Below are 24,437 nucleotides of genomic sequence, written 5' to 3'. Positions count from 1 at the left end.
AACTTTAATTAACGACGAACCTCGCACGGGTCGCCCTACATCCAATACTGACTCACAAATTATTAAAAAAGTTGAAGTATTGGAGAACCGTCGTTATACTGTTTGTTTTATAGCAGAAGAAATGAAGATTTGAGACCGAATATCTCAAAGCTGTCTGTTACAAAAATAACTTGACCGATTTTTGGCTCAATTCATAACCATGTACGAATCATGGCTTCCCATAATGACTTAAAAACAAAAAACTGTCATCTGCTAAATTTAAGGCAATTCTATCCGCCGGTAAAATTAAGGGACTGTTTTTTTCGGGATAGCCAAGAGGTAGTAATAATCGATTACTCTAATCATACAAATAACAAAGATGCGTGAGGTAACTCGCAAGCTACAGCGTCGTAAACTCGCTCAAGTTGTTTTTTTTCATCTTGATAACGCCCAACAAGTTCAGAGTTGCGATGGCTGCCATTCAAGAAGCTGGCTTTGAATCGATGGAACACCCTCCATATTCACCTCTACATTAATTATTTCCGCGGTTTAAAGAACATCTTAGCGGCTGCAGTCGCTGTACGATTTTTTTAAGTTATCAGGAGGATTTTTTTAAGGGAAATTGAGCTTAAAATAATAGATATCAATTTATCACTTTTTATTGAATATATGTAATACTGTTAATATAAACATTTTCAAGAAAATGTTTGTGCTATGTACCAACCCTATGTCCTGTTATAGTCACTTCGGCAGTATAACATGATTTTACACCTTCGCTGGAACTGCTTTATTTACCATGTGTTACTTTATCCAATCAACGTAGCTTTCAAGTATATCTATTATCCAGTAGTAGTGTGTAGTAGTGGTAGCATATACCACATCTAAAACATACTTAGTCTAAGTTAAATGTCAACCGACAGATAATATTATATTTCTTTATGTGTCAATGTCAAGTGTAAGTTTTATAGCAATTGACTACCTATTGAGAATTTTCTCAATTCTTGATTTGTGTTAGAGGACAATACAATTTCAGTTCGGATTTTGGAATAATTATATTTCTGCCCTAAAAAAGAAATAAGCTTTTATCGTGCTGTGATATAAATACTTAAACTCCTCAAAATGGCTCTAAAAGCTCTTGTGGGTCAAAGTAAGTAAAACTGACATTTTGTACATTAACAATGTTATACATGGTATACAATAAATGGCTGAGTAACATCGATTAAGACCATCCCACATCCTTGATGACTAAGATTTTGTTTTAATTATAATTTAACTACAAAATATCACTTTTAAATTTCATAATTATCAAATTTGGTCATAAATCATATAACAGAAATTTCGTCATGTATAGGTCAAAGAAGTATATAAAAATACTTAAATATTTAACTGCTTAAATTGTTGTGTTTTAACGTTACAAGTCTTAATGTTTATACTTTAAATAATATCTTAATTCTTCCTAGAAATAGAAATATTGACTTAATACTACAGTAGGTGGTTATTGATTTTCTTGACACCTCAAAGTGGAGTGGGAATGGGGGCAAACGAAAACGTCATTCTGCAGTTTATAAACTGTCCACATTGTGTGGAAATTAAAATTATAAATATAGTTTTTTTAAGATCTTTTGTGATCTTATTAAAATTAATAAAATATATTAAAGGGGGATTGCATACCACTTGATGTACTGCATTTAATAATATAATGAAATTTTCTGGTGGTTTTTAATGTAGATATATTTATAAACATACCTAATCATAAATGTATCACACCAGCCAACCTGAACCTGTATAGACATTATGTAGAATATACAGTGTAAACTACATTTAACATCCCTTGAATTAATGACGAACTCCTTACACTATCAAAATCAATTGGCTTTTTTTTTGTTTAGTTTCACTCAATAACACGAACAATTGAGTAATAAAGTACTGTTTTTGTTGTTATTAATTCTAACACTGCTAAGTTGTTAAAATTAGTTAAAACTGCACAGCTCTGTACATGCTTTTGTCAATCCTAGCCCACAATAAACTTGATTGTCTGCATCATGCATACAAACTTTCTAAGAAATTCATTCTTTTGTTTACAAATTAGGATTGCTTGCATGTGTAGACTGTTGTTGACCATGACTAATAAGTAGGAGTCATGGTCATCTGTCTATACATTATCATATCATTAAATGTTCACCAACTTACAATAAATTACTGTGTATTCAGATTTTTCTTCTCTCCAATTTACAACAACTCTGGTGTTCAGTGTCGTTATATAAAGTTTACATGGTATATATTGGTTTACTCATGTTTAAAATTATTACAGAGATTATGAATGAAGTGATTCGCTATAGGCCAAAGGGAAAAGATAATCAAAAGGTTGAATGGAGGATCCTAATTGTAGACCAATTGTCAATGAGGATGGTGTCTGCATGCTGTAAAATGCATGACATTTCTGCTGAAGGAATTACTTGTATGTATATTTGGCAATATGGCATTTATAAATTATTATTAAGTTAACATTATGTATAAATATTATAACATGGTCATTGTCACAATATAAAATAATATATTTCTGTTTTAGTGGTAGAAGACATTCACAAGAAGAGAGAACCCCTATACACCATGGATGGCATTTACTTGATTACTCCTTCTGAGAAGTCCGTGCATGCCTTAATAAATGACTTTTCTATTGGAAATCGAATTATGTACAAGGCTGCTCATGTGTTCTTTACTGAAGGTAAAAAATGAAAATATGTATTTTATACCAAAGTAGAGATGTAGTATCAACCTATTTCCACCCTTTCCACTATTTAATCTATTTCTTTTATATTACTTCTTATTTCTATTTAAATATACTTTTATGCTAAATTGCTTTTCTCAATTTTGATTTTAGTTGCATTTTATTTTAAATTCATTCCAGCTTGTCCTGATGTACTATTTGATGAATTGTCCCGTAGTCGTGTAGCTAAGTTCATCAAAACATTAAAGGAAATCAACATAGCTTATATACCTTATGAACAACAGGTTTGTTTAAAAATGCTTGTTTAAATCACATACCCAAGTTTATTTAGATGTCACATCAACATAAATCTTGAGTTTATTAGTATGATTTCTCATACACTACAAAGGAACACTCCTTATAGTTATCATTCGAGATTTGTGGTGATTATAGATTTGTATAGCATAAATTATTAAGGTATATGTAATGTTGCATTATTTTGCACGCTGCTAAGTGTGTCCTGAGGAATTGTTCAACGAACTTTGCAAGTCCACAGCAGCCAGAAAAATTAAAACATTGAAGGAAATTAACATTGCTTTCCTACCATATGAGAGCCAGGTGAAATATATTTTAAATAAGATTTTTGTTTATTTGAGTTGTTAGAACTTTTCTTATTAAACCTTTAAAGATATACCAATATATAATTCTTTGTATTGTTAGTAAGTTATATGTACTTAATATAAATTTACACCTTAATTTATAATGAGTACAAGTTACAAAATCACACAATACCAATACCTCTAACAAATAAAATATAAATACAAAAATAACTGTTTTGAAACTAGGAGTTTGGTTCATGCAGTTGAATGTCTAGTTTCACATGATAAGCAACATAGAAGATATCAAATGTGTATACTGTTTTAGGTATTCTCGTTGGATTCTCCGGAGACTTTCCAATGCATGTACAACCCAGCGTTGACGCAGACTCGTAATGCCAATATGGAACGAATTGCAGAACAAATTGCTACTCTCTGCGCCACTCTTGGAGAGTACCCATCAGTGCGCTATCGCAGGTACACTTCATTTGTATATTGTAAGAAATCGTTACTAAATTTGTATGGAACTTAGTAACAATATTTATTTTGAATTGTACTCGTGGTCGAGCGAAATTTCGAATTTGAACAACATATTGTTATTTCAGTGACTGGGAACGTAATGTGGAGCTTGCTCAACTCATTCAACAGAAACTTGACGCGTATAAGGTAAGAAAATTTTCTATATAAAAGTGTCCTACTTTTATTACAAATAACAATAAAGGAATATTGAAATATGAAACCTTCATTATTATGTTCAGATACCCTAAACCGAAAAGAACGAATAAGGCGCAATAATATGCCTTGCTCATGCTTTATTGTTTAAACCCATTTTAGTATTGAGTATGGACTTCTTCAAGCGAGGCGATCGAGTTTTCAGTCAGGCGTGACTAACCATCTAAGACTGTATCTTACCTTCCATTAAGGAATATGCAGGCAAACGCTGGTCTTTGTAGTTGAAACATCGAATAACGTGAATAATAATTTGTCTATCACCTCTGAAACTGTTCTGTGTATTTCACTGTACTGTCATAAACCAAATACAATATTAAACATGAGCGCGATATGCTTCAGAGTTTATAAATTAATAATTTTTTACAGGCTGATGAGCCAACAATGGGTGAAGGACCAGAAAAGGCCCGGTCCCAACTATTAGTGTTGGACCGCGGCTTTGACTGTGTATCTCCTTTGTTGCATGAGCTCACTCTTCAGGCTATGGCTTATGATCTATTGCCCATTGAGAACGACGTGTACAGGTAAAATACATTTTTATTTACCATAACTCTTAAGAGTAGTATTAGAAAAATTATTTGTGAAGCAGATCTGCCTTGAACCTTGTGGGATTTCACCATAATAACATTGGGGTGATAAAGCAAAAGAATTGTCCATTACTAATTACAATCAAACGAACGATAGCGTTTTGTTTTATATTTACATACCATTATTATTTTAAAAACATTTCCTGGTGCCAAGACAAATCTATCTCACCAAAAAGCTTCTTCTCGATCACAATAGTTTATCAACACAATATGTATATTTATTATGTGAATGTTGTTCACGCTCATGCTCCGTTTTCTATACAGAAATATTTGTATGTATGTGTGGACTCAGTTTCCGCACTTAGACTCTCAGTAGGTCCATTACTGAAATATATTCATAGGACAGATTTTACTTTACCTAGGACCTCTGATGATGCCGCCTCGAATATTGTAAAGAAATTTCTAGAAATGTCTTAACTGCATTTCATCCAAACGAAAAATACTTTTTTATAATACAACGTAAATGTTTCAAACTTATAAGCACTTTTGAAAACAAATTCTATTTACAGTTTTTGTCTTAAAATCAAAAGTTTTGTTGTTAAATCGACTGCGAGGTTTCTGACAGCGTTTTACAATAATGCTTGTAGTTTGGATTTCTAACTCAATGTAACCTTTGAAAAATTGACTCTTTATAAAGAATGCGATATTGGTTTAAAGGTATGAAGCTTCCGCGGGTTCGATGAAGGAAGTACTTTTAGATGAAAATGATGAGCTTTGGGTGGAACTTCGTCATCAACATATCGCCGTGGTCTCCACCTCAGTCACCAAGAACTTGAAGAAATTCACAGAGTCAAAGCGAATGGGGGGAGGTATGATAACGATAATTTATACGTATAAATCTCTAAATAATTTAAAGATAGATAATATATATATATATATATATCTAATAAAAAAAATTTAGATTTTTCCTTTTTGAATTTCCCCCATACAAAACAAAAAAGGTTTAAGATATTGCTTATAAATTATATATTATCTAACTCTTCTTTACATTCCCAAATATTCCGATTTCGAAGAAATCGCTTTTTGTCACATATAACTTGCCACGATGTTTTATGTTTCAATACACGCAAAACTTTTATTAAAATTTTGTTAAGGACAAGTAACATTTTTACTCTGAAAATAATAAAATTGTATAAATTACCTTAAAAAACAGGTGACAAACAATCAATGAGGGATCTATCGCTTATGATAAAGAAGATGCCGCAGTACCAAAAGGAGTTATCGAAATACGCGACTCATCTGCGGTTGGCCGAAGATTGCATGAAGGTTTACCAAGGCTACGTTGACAAATTGTGCAAAGTGGAACAGGTACTATAATCGTGGACTAGATAATTAGCTTAACGGGGTCTTTTAGCGCAATTTTATAGTTGAATATTGGTCACTTTACATCGCATTTGCAAGCAAAATGAACAACATTGACACATCATGTTGGAGCGCATTCAGAATAAATTTACACGGTTTTTATACGAACGGTTTTATAGTACTTATCCTATATATCCTTTACACTACGTTGTTAATGTTTTTCGGGCAATTATTAGCAATCCTAGTGTTCTGCAAGAACTCAGTGTACCAAACGGCTGTTTGAGACGGCAGTGCCTAGGGGCAGAACGAATTTGTAGCACAAGGCAACCTTAATAAATGCGATGCGAGTGCTGAACAGCTGAGTGCTTTGCATCTTACCCTAAGTTTGGAATTTTTATTCAAAAGTTACGTAAATTGCAGGACCTTGCCATGGGAACTGATGCCGAGGGTGAAAAGATAAAGGATCACATGAGAAGCATTGTTCCAGTGCTTCTGGATCAGGTAATATATTAAACTTCTTTGATTATCTTCATTGCAAACATAAGCATCTCAAATTTTCCGGTTATACAAAAAGTATTTTTATAAACCTAGTAGCTTATAAATATTCAACTTGTCAGGCAGAGTTTAATTATAAAACAGTATTACCGAATAAAAAGCGGTTGTTGGAAATATTTAGTCTGCACTAATTTCGTTATATTATGTAGATACAATTATTTAGTAAACCCATAATAATGATCTATGAAACAGGCTGTGAAAAACTACGACAAGATGCGTATAATCGCTCTATACATAATGTCGAAGAATGGTATCTCTGAAGAGAATTTGAACAAACTGGTGACTCACGCGCAACTGGAACCTTCGGACAAGCAAGCCCTGCTTAATTTGGCTAACCTTGGACTGAATGTAGTCGTTGATGTAAGTTATTTTCTGAGATTCACCTAAAGTTGTTTGATAAAATTTAATTTGATAGATTATCGGCCATAAGAGATACGTGTTTATAAAGAAATAAGCAAGTGTTTGTTTTGTGAATTTATAATGGGTTGGGGTGTTGTCCTCATTTTAAAAGAGGCACATTAAATCGAGGAAATGAGTCTACTATACCAAGCTACAGTTCTTATATTAAATCTATGAATCTCTATAATATGTATAATCTAGACTCTAGAGGTTCTTAAATTATTTAAAATCACCCATAATCATATGAAAATGGGTCTGCCTTGGCCTAACTATGTCTGTATCTATTTTTTTTATGTATAAAGGTATTGCTAGGTCATCGCATAGAAAACACGATTTATTCACAACTAGGCTAACACTTACTAAGTATAGAAAACGTATATAGACAAACCCATGAAGTAATTATTTTTATTTACAGGGCAACAGAAAGAAGCAGTACCAAGTGCCCCGCAAAGAGAGGATTACTGAACAGACTTACCAGATGTCGCGATGGACTCCAGTTCTTAAGGTTAGGCTTAAAAGTATTAAACTATACTGGTATTATTATAAAATCTGATGTGTTAAGGATAAAGATACCATATACTATCTTAAGTCCGTCTTTTATAATAGCGCCGTGTAGATATTCAAGAATATTAACTATCTGTTATATTACGCAATGTTTTATTATTCGCTATATGACATGTGTTTATTTCGGCTAAAGATATAGGTCGCGGTTAAACTCAGTCGTTACCGTTTAATCCACTTGTTATAATAAGTTTTTTTAGACAAATGTCAAATGACTGTCATGACATGACAGTATTATTTCTCTCTCTATAGGTCTCAACTCAACACCACTAGGCCGTATTAATAAAAATATATCAATTTTATTTGCAATAGAACACTAAAAAATGTATGACTATGTGAGACAGTTATTCCATATTCCTAATTCCACGTTACTAGAAATTATTGTGGCATAGTGTATTTGTAAGGTGTCAATTTCTTTATAGGACATTATGGAAGACGCTATCGATGACAAATTGGACCAACGTCACTTCCCATTCCTCGCTGGACGTGCTCAGACCTCTGGATATCAAGCACCTACTAGGTAGGGCTTTTTTACTGGCACACTAAAAAGTGTGACCATTCTAAAATATAAAAATCAATTATTGTAGTTTTTTGCATGTTTATAATTATTATGGATTCATATAAACACCGTATTTTACGAGTTCCTCAAATATATTTATTTTAATTTTAAACTAAAAACATGTTCTTTCTTTAGAACACAATGTGATCTCTTAGTGTTTTAATTATAGTACTAATCATAAAAGATAATGGCACAGCCGGAGTTCAAAATCACCACAACAACTACAACATTATAAATAACAGAAAAACAATCTTACGAAGGTCAATCTTATTGTTCCAGTGTACGCTACGGTCATTGGCACAAGGACAAAGCGCAGCAGACTGTCAAAAATGTACCGAGGCTTATCGTTTTTGTTGTTGGAGGTATGAATTAAGCCAAATATTCAATGTACTTAACATATAAGAGGTTTGTAAAGTCTTAAGACTCCTCGTAAATTACACAATATGTATACCTATATGTAACTTTCAATTTTATCTTGAAAGCAGTCAAACCATTAATTGGATGGTTTTTAAAAAACTATAAGTTTTAACAAAATTTTACTGGCTACGAGCCATAATTATTTAGTTGATATAAACTATCGTTATATCCAATTTTTTGTTTGTTTAATATTCATGGTACACGTTAAATAAACCAATAGATAATGTCCAAATGGCAAAGTCAAACTTTCAAAAATAGTCTAGACTCTAGATCTTATATTATTCAATTCCGTCATTAAATATCATATATGCCTGTTGCTAAGACCTACAGACATCTTCACTTGTATAACATATATAGAATATGACGAAAGAGTAAATAATATTTCAATCATTACATTGCGAAAGTTACTATGAAAATTCCGATTTTCTCTGATACCCGTTAAATGTAGCCGTTTATGTCATTTATTAAGCTAAAGTAGATTTCAAATCAGGTTGAGGAAGAAATACCGTAGCGTTTATCATTATTGTTAGATTATTTATAATAATAACTGTTTGTTTGCAGGTGTATGTTTCTCAGAGGTGCGTGCCGCCTATGAAGTGACTGCCGCTCTCAAGAACTGGGAGGTCATCATTGGATCCTCTCACCTCCTTACACCCGACAACTTCCTCTCCGACCTCAGCTCTCTCACTGCTTAAATTAACTGAATCAGTTTTGTGTGGTAAATTATTTTTATTTCATATAAAATTTAATTAGAATTTGAATCCCATTTAAGTCAATATAACCTGAACGTCCACTGAAATAATTTCATGACAGCTTTAGCTTATAAATCATTGAGGATGGCTTCGAATATAATATGGAAATACGTTTATTTTATATGTTATAAAAAGAAGCGTCTCCGTTCATAAACAATTGAAGGTTTTGTTAGTTTTAGTAATCAAGACTACATACTACAATAAAATATAAAATGTTTCGAAAACTATTGTTGTCTTTGTATAAAAATATGGACTTAAGGGTGCATATTAAGATGAAGTCATTAATATGACAGAATGTGATCGCATCTATATTTTAACTTATGTCTTGCTTTGTATAGATTTCGTAGTAAGAAAAGCCTAAAATTAATATAGAGTATAATTTGCTTGAATAATTACCAAAAAGTTTACTAAGTCGGCATAATTTTGACAACCCATGTCGATTTCCTAATTTCACATTATCTATGGAATAGATAATCATTGTTTTACATTTAGATTTTATTATTGTTGCCGTTACTTAAATTTTATTACGTTTCGTCAAAAGTATTATAGTATATGGCTTGTATACCTTATTTTATCTTAATTTATTATGATTTTAATATAAAATAGATAGTAGCGTGTTTAAAATAAATAATTAAGTGTTGTACGTGTGACATAATAACATTTCCTGTTAGTAGAAATAAAATATAAGAATTAAGTCTTTATCGCATATTTCAAAATATCACTTAGATTTTAAATACATTTAATGTCATATATTGGTTAATGGGTATAATGGTATATAACTATTTGTAATTTAGTTTGTGTATTGATGATACCTTTTAATTAACATTAAATTGCAATGGAACCGATTCGGCACCACAGTCTCCAAAAATATTCTGAATATTAAAATTTGTGTGCAAAAACTAAAGATAATCATGCCAATTAATGCACTACTGCTATTGGCTAGGTAGGCCCATTGTTTGTTGTTGGCATAAACGTATCTAAGTATATGTTGGAATATAAAAATAATGTAATTGTTTTCCTTAGCAATAGCAGTGTTTACATTCCATGTTTACATATTGATATATAGATTTAATCATTCAGTCACATGACTTTATCTCTAGCAAATATGTTTATTCTTACTAATAATAGGGCTGTAATTTATAATAATTATCGCAGATTTGTATAGTTTAGGGAAATAAATTGTGTGGTCAAGCACATTCTTATAATAGAAAAACTTTATGAGCCAAAGTTTTTCTATTAAAAAGAAACATTTCTCGTTGAAATACGAAAAAAATGCGAGATTTTATCAATACTTGTTTCATATTGACGGTATTTTTGTCTGACCAATAATACGAATGATTTCAAAAATACTCGCTCGTACTTGGATAAATTGTAATATGTGGTGGATTTTAAAATAAGAATTGATAAAATACGCTTACTATCTCCTAACGGTTAATAATGATTATAAAATAACATTAAAGTTTCGAGCGGAAATTAAAAATGTTGCATTCAATTGTGTATCTCGCTCCGCTGTAAATTAGAAATGTTCTTGTGCAATTATATAGAAATATTGGAAGTATAAAGTTTGTCAGTATTTATCTGTTATTAAATATTTATTTGTAATCATTATTTTTGTTTTATTTATGGATATGAGTGGATAGGATGCTAGAGATGCTGGTTTTAGCAGGAATTTAGAGGAATTATATAAAACATTTACTTATAAACCTTAATTGAATTCTTACAACAATTTTTCCCCACTCAAGAAATTAATGTACGTTACGAATTAATGTATGATATACGTACGTATCATAATTTAATAACAATCAGTATTCGAGAATTATTTTGACATACGCGACGATACATATTTACACATTTACTACATACATTACACTCGAAAACTACTTACAACCCTCGAGGTTTAACAAGATGCGGGTGACACATATTAATTAGTGTATAATTAAATTACATTATATATATATATATATATATATGTCAATACATATTTAGTAATTATACAGTACTTGGTAGTAAATAAATCAAAGTATTAAACAGATGTCACTTTTCCCGTGAATGTGTGCGCTTTGAAAGTGTAAGTTTATTATAAATTTCTCGATTGCGGAGTTACGTCCATAGGGTTATCTTGAAAAGTAAATATTTAAATTTATTATTACCGTCGAACTACAATAGTCGCTGTTCAAGTGTAGTTTCGGTTTGGTGTGGACAACGATGGCTAAAGACCTTATTATTTTGGCTTACTCCGGCGGCTTAGATACTAGCTGCATTCTAAAATGGTATAGTATGCATATGCTTTAGTTAACACTATTGGAATTAGATCGTCTATTAGAACAAAAAATATTAGTAAGATATGCTACATTTTAGTGGAATTAGTAACTAGCAGAGTAACTGCTTGGTGATTGGATGGACTTTTTGATATCTGAAAAAAAATATATTTTATATTACGAACCCGCGACTTCGATTCGAATTTTTACTTGTTCTCTCTTCAATAAAACCTATGTGGAAGATTAAAATAAATATAAAAATAATACTCGATTTAGTCCATCCGTCTGCGAGTTTGCACTTAGCAAAATATTTTGAGATTATTTTATTTTATATAGATGATATACAATATATATATATATATATATACAATATTCATCATATTGTATAAACTATTTTCTTTATGTATAGCAAGATGTAGTTTATATAAAAATCTTGAATTTCTATTGTCGACATTGTTTAAGAAGCTGTGCTTAAATCATTTTTATATTTTTAGGTTGATACAAAAGAATTACGATGTCGTCTGCTACATGGCAGATATAGGCCAAGATGAAAACTTTGGTGAAGCAAGAAAGAAGGCTCTGGGTATTGGTGCTAAAGATGTAAGACGAGGAAAAATGTTTTTTTAGAAATTCTTATGGTTATTTACTCTTTACTGATTGTTTCGCTATACACTATTACATGGCGCTAAGGGGTGGTGATGATGATGAGTGACACTTAGCAATCCGTTCGATATTAACGTACATTGTTATTTTAATGTACTTACAAAATTTTAAACATATTTAATAATATAATTATTGGGTCCACGTTGAAAAAATATTTTGAAATGAAATTCAAACTTTATAGGTAATTATTGAAGATCTACGTAGTGAATTTGTGACTAATTATATGCTGCCGGCTGTCCAAATGGGTTTGGTATACGAAAGCCGCTACTATCTTGGTACTTCCTTAGCCCGTCCGTGTATATCTGTTGGAATTGTAGACGCCGCTAAGAAGTTGGGAGCACAGTGAGTAATTTAACAACTGCGCAATTACTAGTACAAGGTGTTTTTTTTAATGAAGTCTAATATATGTATGCCAATGTTTTATCAATCCAAATGCTTTGAGGATACTCTTACTCTTACAATATCAGTTATCATTTTCAACTGACATTTTATGATAGAAGCAAATGAACGCAGTACGATGACGTTCAATTATTATTTTACAGATACATTTCACACGGGGCGACGGGCAAGGGTAACGATCAAGTGAGATTTGAATTAAGTGTTTATTCACTGTGGCCTGATGGCAAAGTTAGTATACATACTTCCTTCACATTTTTAAATAAAAAAAAATACTTTTTTTAAACTACATATTATTCATTTTATATACTGTTTAGTGACTCTAAACATATTATGCAAATCCTTCATACTTATTTAATAGTCACGGGTCATATGAAATTTTATTATAATATTTTTTCTAATAATATAGGTGATTGCACCATGGCGACTTCCGGAATTCTTTAACAGATTCCAAGGAAGAAGCGACTTACTTGAATTTGCGAAGAAGGAACAAATTCCAGTATCAGCTACACCTAAAGCACCTTGGTCGACAGATGAGAATATAATGCACATTAGGTAATTAAATTATTAACAGTCAACGGACGCAATTTTATTTATTTATTTATTTACACTTCGTTACACTACAAAATAAAAATAAAAATTAACATAATTAAATCAAAAGCAGGGCAACTGGCGGCCTTATCGCTTACGAGCGATCTCTTCCAGGCAACCACTGTGAGTAAAGAAAAAAGAAATGTATTAAATAAGATAGGCAAGTAGTGCAAAATACATGTAATACACAGTTATTAAAACAAAAACTTAACAGGAATAAAATATTAAAGATACATTAAAGAGTAAAAAGACACATAAATCACGATAAATTAAGATAAGTCTCACGTCAGTTAGTAGTTAGTAAGAAAGTTAGGGATACGATGTGGACATGTAATGTTTGTAAAGAAGAAATTTAAAGGAAGATAAAGAAGGAGCTAAGCGAATAGGGACGGGAAGTGAATTCTATAGCTTAACTGCGGAGACCTTAAAGGAATCGCCAAGAAAGGAGGAGTTATGAGATGGGATTTCAAGGGTATAGTTTTCGAAAGAACGTAAGCTATAGTTATGGGCTCCCAAAAAATTGAAATCATTTTTGAGATAGGAATTAGTTTTAGGGTTGAACAGTATGGAATATAGGAGATAAAGAACATGAGCATCACGTCGCTGACGAATTGGCAACCAGCCTAGCCGCTTACGGAACGCAGAGATATGATCGTACTTTCTTAGACCGAATATAAATCTGATACAGAAATTTTGGAGACGATCCAGTCTATTTAGCAATTCCTCGTTAAGATCGAAGGAGCAAGAATCGGCGTAGTCCAGTAAAGGCAGGAGGAGAGATTGCGCCAGTGAGGTTTTGGTACCAAAGGGAAGAAAATTACTAAGACGTCGAAGGATACTGGAGGCACCGTATAATTTTCGGCTAACTTCTTTAACATGCTGCTCCCAGGATAAATTTTGATCAAATAAAACCCCCAAATTTTTTACTGTACGGCTAAAATTTAAAATTACACCATCGATATGGATAGGGATTTTACAAATCTAACATCTAGGACTATATATACCAAATCGTTTTCGATTATTCATATATTTTTCATTCGTTTCTTTTTATATTAAGCGAAATTGTTCTTCGGAAACTGTGAAGGCTCTGTAACTGTACAGGTACTGACACTCAATGAGCGCCATATATTCGTATACGAGTACCTAACTCACTTTTAACAGTTCAGTTTAATGTGTATGCGGTCTATTGACTGGAACACCTAGCTAGTATAAAATTGTTTATATTTTATTGATTTTTTACCAAAGCTATGAATCCGGAGTTTTAGAGGATCCAGGTGCAATCCCGCCGAAAGGAATTTACAAAATGACCCGGGATCTTCAAGAAACAGACGATTATCCTACCATCATTGATATAACTTTTGAAAAAGGTAAAGGAATGAAACAACTCCACCTATTCATTTTTATTGTTTATATAATATCAGTTAATATTGCAGAATGCTTTTTTTTTAAATTTTGTAAGTGCATCAAAATTAATATGATTATTATTGCATTATTACGCGATACACCAATGATCACTAACTTGTTTAGTTCAGTCAGTTATCATCCTAAGTATTACTATATGTAGGTTTACCGGTAACCATAAACATTCCAAGCGGCCACGAGAAGTCTTTAATAATTAGTGACCCTTTGAAGATAGTTGAGACTCTCAACAAGCTGGGTAGACAACATGGCATTGGTCGAATTGATATCGTAGAAAACAGATTTCTCGGTCTTAAGGTATATATAAAACTTAATAAATTTTGTTCGTAGCCTTAGCAATATTTACCTCCTTTTTCATAACAGTAAGTCTCAAATAGCTGTTGAACAGCTTTTTATTTAATTTTGCAAATAAATAAATATCCTAAAACATACTTATAACCTAAGCCTTATAGCTCAAGATTATGAATGGGTTCGTTTTATTCTGCTAGCAACTTTCTATTTAAACAGACTTGAGATGAATTTAATCTTTTAAAAAAAGTACTTTTTCATCCAGTTTTAGGCTGAATCTCTTATGAGTGGCGTAATTATATGTGACTAATTTAATTTTAGAGTAGAGGACTGTATGAAACTCCCGCTGGGACCATCCTTCACTTGGCTCACCTTGATTTAGAAGCATATGCCTTGGATAGGGAAGTTCTGAGGTATTTAGAGATCGGTTTAACCTATTTCCTGAACGCCACCTAATATTATTACACCTGATTTTTAAATACGTTTTCGTACCTAAAAAGAGAGCCGGTCGTTTTTAATATAAATTTGAATATATATTTTTTTTATTTGATCAAAAACTGGTGGGTTTTTATAATATATATTAATTATCTACTAAGCTCAAATGTATTTATAAAACAAGAAATCATATTGATTTTTTAACTTTACGTAATGCATTTCTTGTTAATGATTTGTTATTAACCGGAAATATAATTTAGAGTTAAGAAGATCCTTCAAGATAAAATGTCCGACTTCGTATACAATGGTTTCTGGTTCTCACCCGAGGCCACGTACACAAGAAAATGCTTAGAGATGTCGCAAGAATCCGTCACCGGTGTAGTTACTGTGCAGCTTTTTAAAGGCAATGGTATGTTTCCGTTTTTACACGACATTGATAAAGTTATTTAAGTCAATATTTCCTAATATCTAACCACCTTTAACAGCACTTAAATAATATTAATAATTAATTGTTAACTTCATTCAAATTTGAGTTTTACAGACGACTATGATAGATATTGACATAGAAACAAAAATAAGTTATCGGACCATTTTAATTCTATTTCGTCATTATTTTACTTACAGTATCTATTTCCGCGCGAAAAAGTCCCACTTGTCTCTACAATAAGGATCTTGTGTCTATGGATATCTCAGGAGGATTTTCACCAGAGGATAGTACTGGTTTTATAAATATAAATGCTATTCGTCTAAAAGAGTTTTCTCGTTATTCCAACAACACTAAATAAATAAAACAACTAATTTGCTTTTTTATTTATAAGTATACTATTTTATATAACATATCAAGCTGCAGCCACTCGTCAATACGACACCATAGTCCAAACAGACCAACTGCGACAACTGACATCTTTTCAATATTTTCTAGTAACGTATTGTTGTCACTCGCTGCTTTGAACCAAAGCACCACGCTATGAAGCCACTAACTACTAAGATACAGGGTGCCGTACCAGAAAAATCGTGTACGTAAGAGCTGATTCTGCATTTCCTTGGCTATTACTGGTGTTAGCTTTAAATATTTATTTAATTAAATTCTATACACTTTTTATTAAATAACTTAAATATAAACATGTTCTAATGAATCTTAACATAATAATAGCACTTGTGTAATTTTGGCTCATTTAACTCATTAATGTCTAGAAATTCACGTCGCCCTAATCTGGGCTAGTCGAGTCGGAGTAGGAAATAGTATATGAAACTCGATATGGCACATAGTCTAACTTTGAAATGATACAATTTATGTTAAATCGGTAAAGTGAATATATTAATAGTTTTTAATTTCCTTGATCTAGATATTATCACTGGTTTGGGATTACTTGCTGTAAAATTAATACAAATATTATACTATTCAATTCAATTCTTATTTATGGCTTTCATTTATGCCAACTGGGCACAAGGTACTTCGCCAGTGTCGTGTAGATGGAGGATGTTCAGAGGAGTTGTTCGGATTAATATCAGCAGCAGCGGAATATCATAATCGGACGTCAAGGCAGAATACATAGTTCTATATCACCTCGACGTCAGTCGTTCCACCACTGGGCTTTTCTTAAGGCAGTTTTTGCCACGCAACACATGCCACAACTATGTGGAACGAGCTGCCCACTAAAGTATTTCCGAACCAATCCGACTTAGGGTCCTTCAAGAAAAGAACGTATCACTTTTTAAAAGGCTGGCAACGCACTTGTAAGCCTTCAGGCAATGTGAGTGTCCATGGGCGGTGGTATCACTTACATTTAAGAAAAAGTAAATCGTGAAATTACAATTGAGGGGTTTCATACAAAATTTCATACAAAGGCTGTTTGTTGCGAATTACACAGCGCGTCCTGTAAAGTTTTCTTTTACCTTGATGTGTTCATGATTATCAGATGTTGTTATAACACGCAATTTGCTGAGCTGAAGTGCTGGTCTTGGAGTCCTTAGAAAGAATGGTGAAACTGACAGGTCACAGAAAATATTGCCAGCATTTTTTGGTAAAAAACACCAATGTCATTTGACTTGGGCCGTTCTTCTAAAAACGCATGAGACATTGATAGATTTTCCCAATAGCATTGAATTTTGTTCTTTCAATAACTTCTGACATAAGTTGTTTTGTCTAAAATCAGATTTTGGATGTTGTGAGGAAAGTATGAAGCTAACCATAGACATCAAAATTTAATTTTTGACGCTAGCTGTTTTTACAAATAACCCCTCAATTCACTTTAGGTACATCTCGACCATCGATATAATCTGTGTCTATGCAAAAAACACTCTGTCTTATGACTATAGGTACTCTGGTGGCTTAAAGGTCTCGTTACCAGGCCATAAAATTATTTAAAAAAAAATAGGTACTCTGGGTATCGTCACAGATTAAATCCTATGGTTTGATTAAGGTTGGTCTATGGTCTTCATTGTGTTGTATTCTGCCCGTGATTTACCTGCGTTATATCTGTGGTGCTATAAAAAAATCATTTGTATCTTCAATCTTGTAATGCCTAAAGATATTGTTGTTTCAGTAAAACACTCGTTACAAAAATTTAGTTATTAAACATTAATTTTAATGTTTGTAAATTGAGAGATCGACAATCAAATCTTATATTATCTACTACCTAACATTTACGTCAGAACAAAATGCATCGCAATTTACCTCAAAATAAAGAAGCGTTACTTAAATCATATACAACTCGATTAAAAGAAGACGTTAAAAGTATGCTAGAAAACTTTGAAGGTACTGTGCGAAGAAGTGGTACTTTATTAAAATTTACAAATATAACATTGTGTTGGATTGTGGTGTAGTCGTATGTTTCTATACTTTGCATGAAATTACACTAAATTACGGAAAATTAATTGTACTTTTACAGAAATCATTAAGCTAGCTAAAGGTGATAATGAATCTCAGCTTAATAGAATGACCCAAATTGAACAAGACACATTTGAAATGCAAGTCAGAGCTGCTAATATTGGTAAGATATTCTTTTACATTTAAGTAGTTTACTGGTAAATATTTTTTTAAAATGTTACCTTTGGCCTGTAAAAGCTGCGATATTTGTACAGCCTTGTTTTACTATATACATTTGAATTATTTATTTCAGTTCGAGCTGGAGAGTCCCTTATGAAACTAGTATCAGATATTAAACAGTATTTAATTCTTAATGATTTTCCATCTGTAAATGAAGCTATTACTCAAAACTCAAAGTTATTCAGAACTAAACAGCAAGAATGTGATCAAAAACTTATGTCACTCAAAGATGACATAGCAGCTGATTTGTATGATTTAGAAGATGAATATTTTACTAGCATATATAAATAAATATGATTAGTACAATTAATATAATTAAAATAATTTTATGAAAAATCCTTTTTTTTTCACTAATGTAAATGATTTATGTCTTAATTGAAAAATATTTATATAAGAAACAATTTCTATAAATCAAGCACAAATTAAAATCACAGAAACAAGTAAAGATTTTAAATCTATTTATTTTTGATACTAATAATGCAATTAAATTAGATTTTTAAATTAGTTATATTCAATTGAAAATCAGTTTGCATTGAATAAGTAGTGGGGTCCATCTTGAGGGTACTGTTTGGCAGTGACTGGTCTACCAAATTTGTAATCTTCTAAGTAATAGAATAAACCAAAGAAACCTCCAATAACTCCTAAGAACCAACACCACTGTTGCCAGAGTGGGATTCTTGGTTTCATGCTAATGTCATAGCGATCCTCTCCTATTAACTCTGCAACTGCATGAAACTGAAAAGTTAAAGTATTATAGTAAAACTACAATAACTAATTAACTACATTATGAATTTAGAATAAATTTCATTTTGTTTATTATTGAATAAACAAAATTGAATTGTCAAAGAACACCCATACAACAAAAAACTGATTCTAAATTGTAATGCAATATTCAGGAAAATGTTTACAGCAGCATGAAAACAAAATAATAAATGGTCAACAAAGGAGACATGTATACTTGCTTATAAATATCCAAATTTTTAAATAATTTCAAGGTGAAAAAAATTGGTACAGCTTAATCAATTCAAGCCATTGAATCTGTAGACCAATATATTAACATCTAAACCCAAAGATTTAATCTAATAATAAAAGATAGTAGTAAAATACATACAGGCTCATTAAAGTTTCTCTTTAGCTCTGGGTTATCATAGGGATAATGTGGATCTTTCGAGTCTGCACCAATGTCTGGAAGTTTGGGATAATCTCCATACCCCACATCTTCTGGGTATGGTTGGTATTCCTCTATTGTTAAACCATACTTCTTTGCTGCTGCTTCCCTTTCCTCTGGTGTCTTAGGATATTGACCAGGTTTGTATTGGTAGTTCCAATCTGAAAATAATCGCAATGACGTAACAAAAACATTTATAACAGACAAATAAATTATGGAACGAAAATTACGGTTTCGTGTTGCATTGCTTATTATAGCAACAGTTTTTTTTAAAGCATTTGGTTTATGCAAGAATGCCTTTTTAATTAAAACTGAAGCCATGTTCCATCGATAATATCACGTTTATTCTATTCGGAAATCAATTTTTCGTGATATCCACCATTTGACAATTGACATCAATTTCACTTGACATTTTCTAAATATCTTTTTCAATTCAAATAATCATATGTCTAAAATGTTATTTATAACACGGTATTTTTATAAATTATCATATCTCAGGTACTTTTTTTCATAAGGGTCATTTAGTACTAAGTGTCACTTTCAACACATTACAAGGTTACCTTAAAATGAATGAAACTAAATCTAAAAGAAATACTAAGATTAGAAAGAGCAATAGGGGAAATTGTCGAAAAGACTAGCCTCTCCACGTTTTGAATAAATTATACAAAAAAAATATTTTTATTAAATAATTAATATGAAACATTTATTTTGTGAATAAATGAAATGACAGCTATGTAACTGTAAAAAAAGCAGTGTAGAGTAAAATAACTTGTGTATAAATAAAAGCCATAAACAAGAATTGAATTGAACTTGTGTATAATCATTATTGTTGGAAGGTCGTGATGCTGTCTACTTATACTTGTCTATGATACACTGCATTTCAATTTGGATTATGTTTTTTTTTTACTTTTGATATACGGTGTCATTATAAATCGTAATTCATATATCTATCATATTTCTCATATACAAGAAAACACAATGTTTTCAAGTATTATTTACGTTTTAATCAATTGCTGTAGCCACTAGTCCACCCTATCAATTATTAATAATCAAATTATCATATTTATCAAATAATTTATAATTAAAAATATTATTGTTCAGTTTGTGACACAAAACAGTCACAGATTACTTGAATCAAAGATGGCATGTCCTTCCTGTAAATAATGTCTTCGTGTATTTATCGCAGCCAACTATCTTAATCAGCCGTTCAATTAACAGATCACTTTTTTATTTCTGCCAAATAATGTCTCTATTATACGAATGGCCTAAGTATTAGCCATCCACTATATTAAATGTTGTAAGAAACGCTACGGCTGAATATCATTCAGGCCGCTAGTTAAACGGCGCCGTTTAGTTAAACAGCAAGGCTGTTAATTGAACAGCTATTTAAGCTAGTTGGCTGCGACATGTCTACTAATCCTAATATTATCTTGGAGTTAAATTTCAACGTCTGTTTTTGCTTGAAATATAAAAGGTGTATTTCTTTATAATATTAACACGTAAGAAAACTTAATGTTTATGTTGCTGTTTAAATGCTTTGTGGGGAATTCGCTAGGATTGGACGCTAAGAGAGTATATTGTGTACCAATGAATCTTTTAACATCGACAAATGTTTAAAATGACTGAATTGGTTCATTTCACCATTCAATGCTACTTGTCATACTTGTCATAACGCTATCTGTGCATAATAAAACTATATATATCCCATATAACACTTGGCTAAGACCCTAGCACCGGCATCGCGTGCAGTCTACAAGTAGCGGCACGACCGCTGTCTCTAGCGCTGACCGTTATTGCGCAGATGTAAAAAATAAGGTACCTGAGGGGGGCTAGCGGAATGAAGAGCGGGCGCTTTGAAAAGACAAGCCAGGAAAATGGATTATGACGTGACGTGAATTGTTTTTTAAAAAGGGAATCTAACGAATTAATTGATTCTTTCTACAAATAGCTACAAATACTTTGTTCAGTCATTTGGACAGCATCATTGTAAATTTGAGCCAGATAAAACAAACTACCGAAATCATTAAGGCAGGAAACATAAAATTTAATAGTATAATCAGCGAATTAGGTAAAATCCAAAAAAGGACAGCAGAGTCAACAAAAACGTCAATTGCAACGGTAAGAAACATCTCCAATCAAGCCAAAAGTTCTGTTTTGATCACAGTGTTCAGAACACCTGGCAAAAAACGTTCCAGAACAAAACCGGTCACAAATATCGATAACTTTGACCAAGGAGTAATAAAGAGAACCATTCATAACTTTCACAAGACAAATAATGAACTTCCTACCATCGGAAAGCTTAAAAAGCAGCTAGAAGATGACATAAATTTCAAAGGTTCAGAACGAAGTCTTCGGCGAATAGTTAAGAGTTTGTGATTTCGGTGGGAAAACACCGATTCTAATATACGTTTGCAACGTATCGAATATTTAAGGAAAATAAAGCGCCAAGAGGGAAAGCCTATTGTTTGTACAGACAAATCTTACGTAGATTCATCGCACTCTTCTTCAAAAGCCTGGACCGATGGTACTACTAAGGGGCTTAAGAAACCTATTTCGAAAGGACAGCGAGTTGTCATTGTCCACGCAGGGTCTGATACTGTGTTTATACCCAATGCGTTGCTGACTTTTAAAGCTGGTACCAAATCAGGCGACTACCACGACAAAATGAATTTTGAAAACTACGAAAAATGGCTCCGAACCATTCATTGGGCCCAACCCAGTTCCGTCGTGGTAGTGGAAAACGCGTCCTACCATAATAAGCAGTGGGATAGCGCACCAACCTCTGGCCTGGCTCACTGAAAAAGGTATACAGTACGAGGAAACACATTTGAAACCTCAGTTATACAATTTAATAAAGATCTACAAAGATAAATTTAAAACATTTTCGATTGATCGAATCCTAGCTGAACGAGGTCATCAGGTACTGAGACTACCACCATAGCACCCCGACCTAAATCCGATTGAAATGGCATGGTCGGATATTAAACAATATGTAGGCAGCAAAAATATAAAATGGAGTGTCAGTAAATGTATAGACCTAATACAAGAAAAGGTTTTATAATGGGTATATGGGATTGGCAAAAGTTTACACAACAAAAGGTGAAGGATATAGAAGAGCAATATGCAAAGAGTGATCATGTCGTGGATTTGGTAATAGAACAATTCATTATTCATGTCGATGGAGATAGTTCTAAGGATAGCAATGAAGATGACGCTAGTGCTGACGAACGAAGCAGTCCTGAGCCCGGGCCCTCAGTAAGCAAAAGGCCTTGTCGCGAGACCATTGAAGGCGTGATACCGTTCTCTGATTCAGATTAATAAAAGATAATGTTTTTATTTTTCTACATCCCATAAACTTGTTAAAATATCTTAGGTCTTTTTTGGAAATACGTTCTTTTTACAGACACTTTTTTACTGTCTTATTTTATCTTATAGATAGGTAATATTACTTACATGCGCGACAGTAATCATGCGCAGCAGCTATCCTTCACATTTCGTTCAGCTTAATATCGTTATTTAGGTAATCATTAATAAAAGTCGTCCTCGTCCTAGTTTTCCATCTTTCTCTTTCGATGAATTCTCTAGTCAGAAAGTTGAATCGAGTATTTCGTCTATTCATTCCAATGCTGTTGGTTCTGACCTGATTGGTCGTGCTATGATCATACCTATTCTCTCTCTTATACTTCCTGTAATCACACATATTTTTAAATTTTCCATTTCTATAGGTGAATTTCCTTCTTGCTGGAAGGATGGACTTATCATCCCTATCCCCAAAAAGGCTAATCCTAGTACTTTTTCTGATTTTCGACCCATCTCGATTCTGCCATTTCTATCCAAGGTACTTGAACGCCTCATACATGAGCAATTAGATAATTTCCTAAACAAAAATTCCATACTGAATCCACTTCAGTCTAGGTTTCGACCTGGACATAGCACGACTACTGCTCTGGTCAGAGTAGCCGATGATATTCGCGAAGGCATGGACCACAAACAACTCACAATTCTCACACTGCTAGATTTCAGCAACGCTTTTAATACTATTAATTTTAAAATTCTAATGGGGTTGCTTAGATCTATTAATATTTCTTCTCATGCTGTTAACTGGTTCTCTAACTATCTTAATGGGCGCTGCCAGTGTATTAAGACAAGCGATTGCATATCTCAGTGGAGTTTGATTGAATCTGGCGTTCCGCAAGGTGGCGTACTTTCTCCTCTTCTTTTTGCTATATATATTAACTCCTTAACTTTCCGACTTTCAACTAATTTTCATTTATACGCTGACGATCTTCAAATCTACGTACAATCAAGTCTCGATGATCTCCCGCAAGCCATATAATCTACTAACAATGAGCTGGCAAAGATAGTTGACTGGAGTAAAAAAATTGGTCTTCTAATCAATCCCAAAAAGAGTAAGGTTTTAATTATTGGCAGCCCCTATTTCACGACGAGAATTGATTGGGCCAGGATACCCCCTATCCATATCGATGGTGTAATTTTAAATTTTAGCCGTACAGTAAAAAATTTGGGGGTTTTATTTGATCAAAATTTATCCTGGGAGCAGCATGTTAAAGAAGTTAGCCGAAAATTATACGGTGCCTCCAGTATCCTTCGACGTCTTAGTAATTTTCTTCCCTTTGGTACCAAAACCTCACTGGCGCAATCTCTCCTCCTGCCTTTACTGGACTACGCCGATTCTTGCTCCTTCGATCTTAACGAGGAATTGCTAAATAGACTGGATCGTCTCCAAAATTTCTGTATCAGATTTATATTCGGTCTAAGAAAGTACGATCATATCTCTGCGTTCCGTAAGCGGCTAGGCTGGTTGCCAATTCGTCAGCGACGTGATGCTCATGTTCTTTATCTCCTATATTCCATACTGTTCAACCCTAAAACTAATTCCTATCTCAAAAATGATTTCAATTTTTTGGGAGCCCATAACTATAGCTTACGTTCTTTCGAAAACTATACCCTTGAAATCCCATCTCATAACTCCTCCTTTCTTGGCGATTCCTTTAAGGTCTCCGCAG

The 24,437-nt window shown here is 32.6% G+C and overlaps 4 protein-coding genes across 5 annotated transcripts; 3 read left to right on the top strand and 1 right to left on the bottom strand.

Moving 5' to 3' along the window:
* The first annotated feature begins 959 nt into the window (after positions 1–959).
* On the top strand, positions 960–10,751 carry LOC123707206 (protein ROP). Of its 2 annotated transcripts, none has more exons than XM_045657065.1 (15): positions 960–1,126; positions 2,291–2,437; positions 2,549–2,704; positions 3,201–3,304; positions 3,611–3,759; positions 3,888–3,948; positions 4,381–4,535; positions 5,256–5,407; positions 5,752–5,906; positions 6,321–6,401; positions 6,648–6,815; positions 7,270–7,359; positions 7,838–7,935; positions 8,254–8,336; positions 8,953–10,751. In XM_045657065.1, exons 1-15 carry the CDS (start codon positions 1,099–1,101, stop codon positions 9,084–9,086), a joined length of 1,761 nt encoding a protein of 586 aa, XP_045513021.1. In that variant the 5' UTR covers positions 960–1,098; the 3' UTR covers positions 9,087–10,751. The 2 variants fall into 2 exon arrangements, with proteins under 2 accessions (XP_045513021.1, XP_045513020.1); XM_045657064.1 differs by lacking the exon at positions 3,201–3,304 and adding an exon at positions 2,888–2,991 and having other exon boundaries at positions 962–1,126.
* A 467-nt stretch (positions 10,752–11,218) lies between these two features.
* LOC123707546 (argininosuccinate synthase) lies at positions 11,219–15,991 on the top strand. Its single transcript, XM_045657669.1, has 10 exons — positions 11,219–11,413; positions 11,896–12,001; positions 12,246–12,406; positions 12,607–12,691; positions 12,870–13,015; positions 14,297–14,418; positions 14,616–14,767; positions 15,080–15,171; positions 15,454–15,602; positions 15,818–15,991. The coding sequence occupies exons 1-10, from the start codon at positions 11,349–11,351 to the stop codon at positions 15,976–15,978; spliced, it is 1,239 nt and encodes a 412-aa protein (XP_045513625.1). The 5' UTR covers positions 11,219–11,348; the 3' UTR covers positions 15,979–15,991.
* A 1,692-nt stretch (positions 15,992–17,683) lies between these two features.
* Positions 17,684–18,572, top strand: LOC123707170 (mediator of RNA polymerase II transcription subunit 22). Its single transcript, XM_045657002.1, has 3 exons — positions 17,684–17,951; positions 18,085–18,186; positions 18,316–18,572. The coding sequence occupies exons 1-3, from the start codon at positions 17,855–17,857 to the stop codon at positions 18,531–18,533; spliced, it is 417 nt and encodes a 138-aa protein (XP_045512958.1). The 5' UTR covers positions 17,684–17,854; the 3' UTR covers positions 18,534–18,572.
* A 115-nt stretch (positions 18,573–18,687) lies between these two features.
* LOC123707074 (NADH dehydrogenase [ubiquinone] 1 beta subcomplex subunit 8, mitochondrial) lies at positions 18,688–19,812 on the bottom strand. Its single transcript, XM_045656853.1, has 3 exons — positions 19,641–19,812; positions 19,354–19,571; positions 18,688–18,977 (listed from the first exon to the last, which is right to left on the bottom strand). The coding sequence occupies exons 1-3, from the start codon at positions 19,729–19,731 to the stop codon at positions 18,765–18,767; spliced, it is 522 nt and encodes a 173-aa protein (XP_045512809.1). The 5' UTR covers positions 19,732–19,812; the 3' UTR covers positions 18,688–18,764.
* Between the last annotated feature and the right edge of the window lie 4,625 nt (positions 19,813–24,437).

Source organism: Pieris brassicae, chromosome 3, assembly GCF_905147105.1.
Source record: "Pieris brassicae chromosome 3, ilPieBrab1.1, whole genome shotgun sequence".
Classification (NCBI taxonomy): domain Eukaryota; kingdom Metazoa; phylum Arthropoda; class Insecta; order Lepidoptera; family Pieridae; genus Pieris; species Pieris brassicae.
Note: the sequence above shows the minus strand (reverse complement) of the source record. Positions and strands in the feature narration are given on the sequence as shown.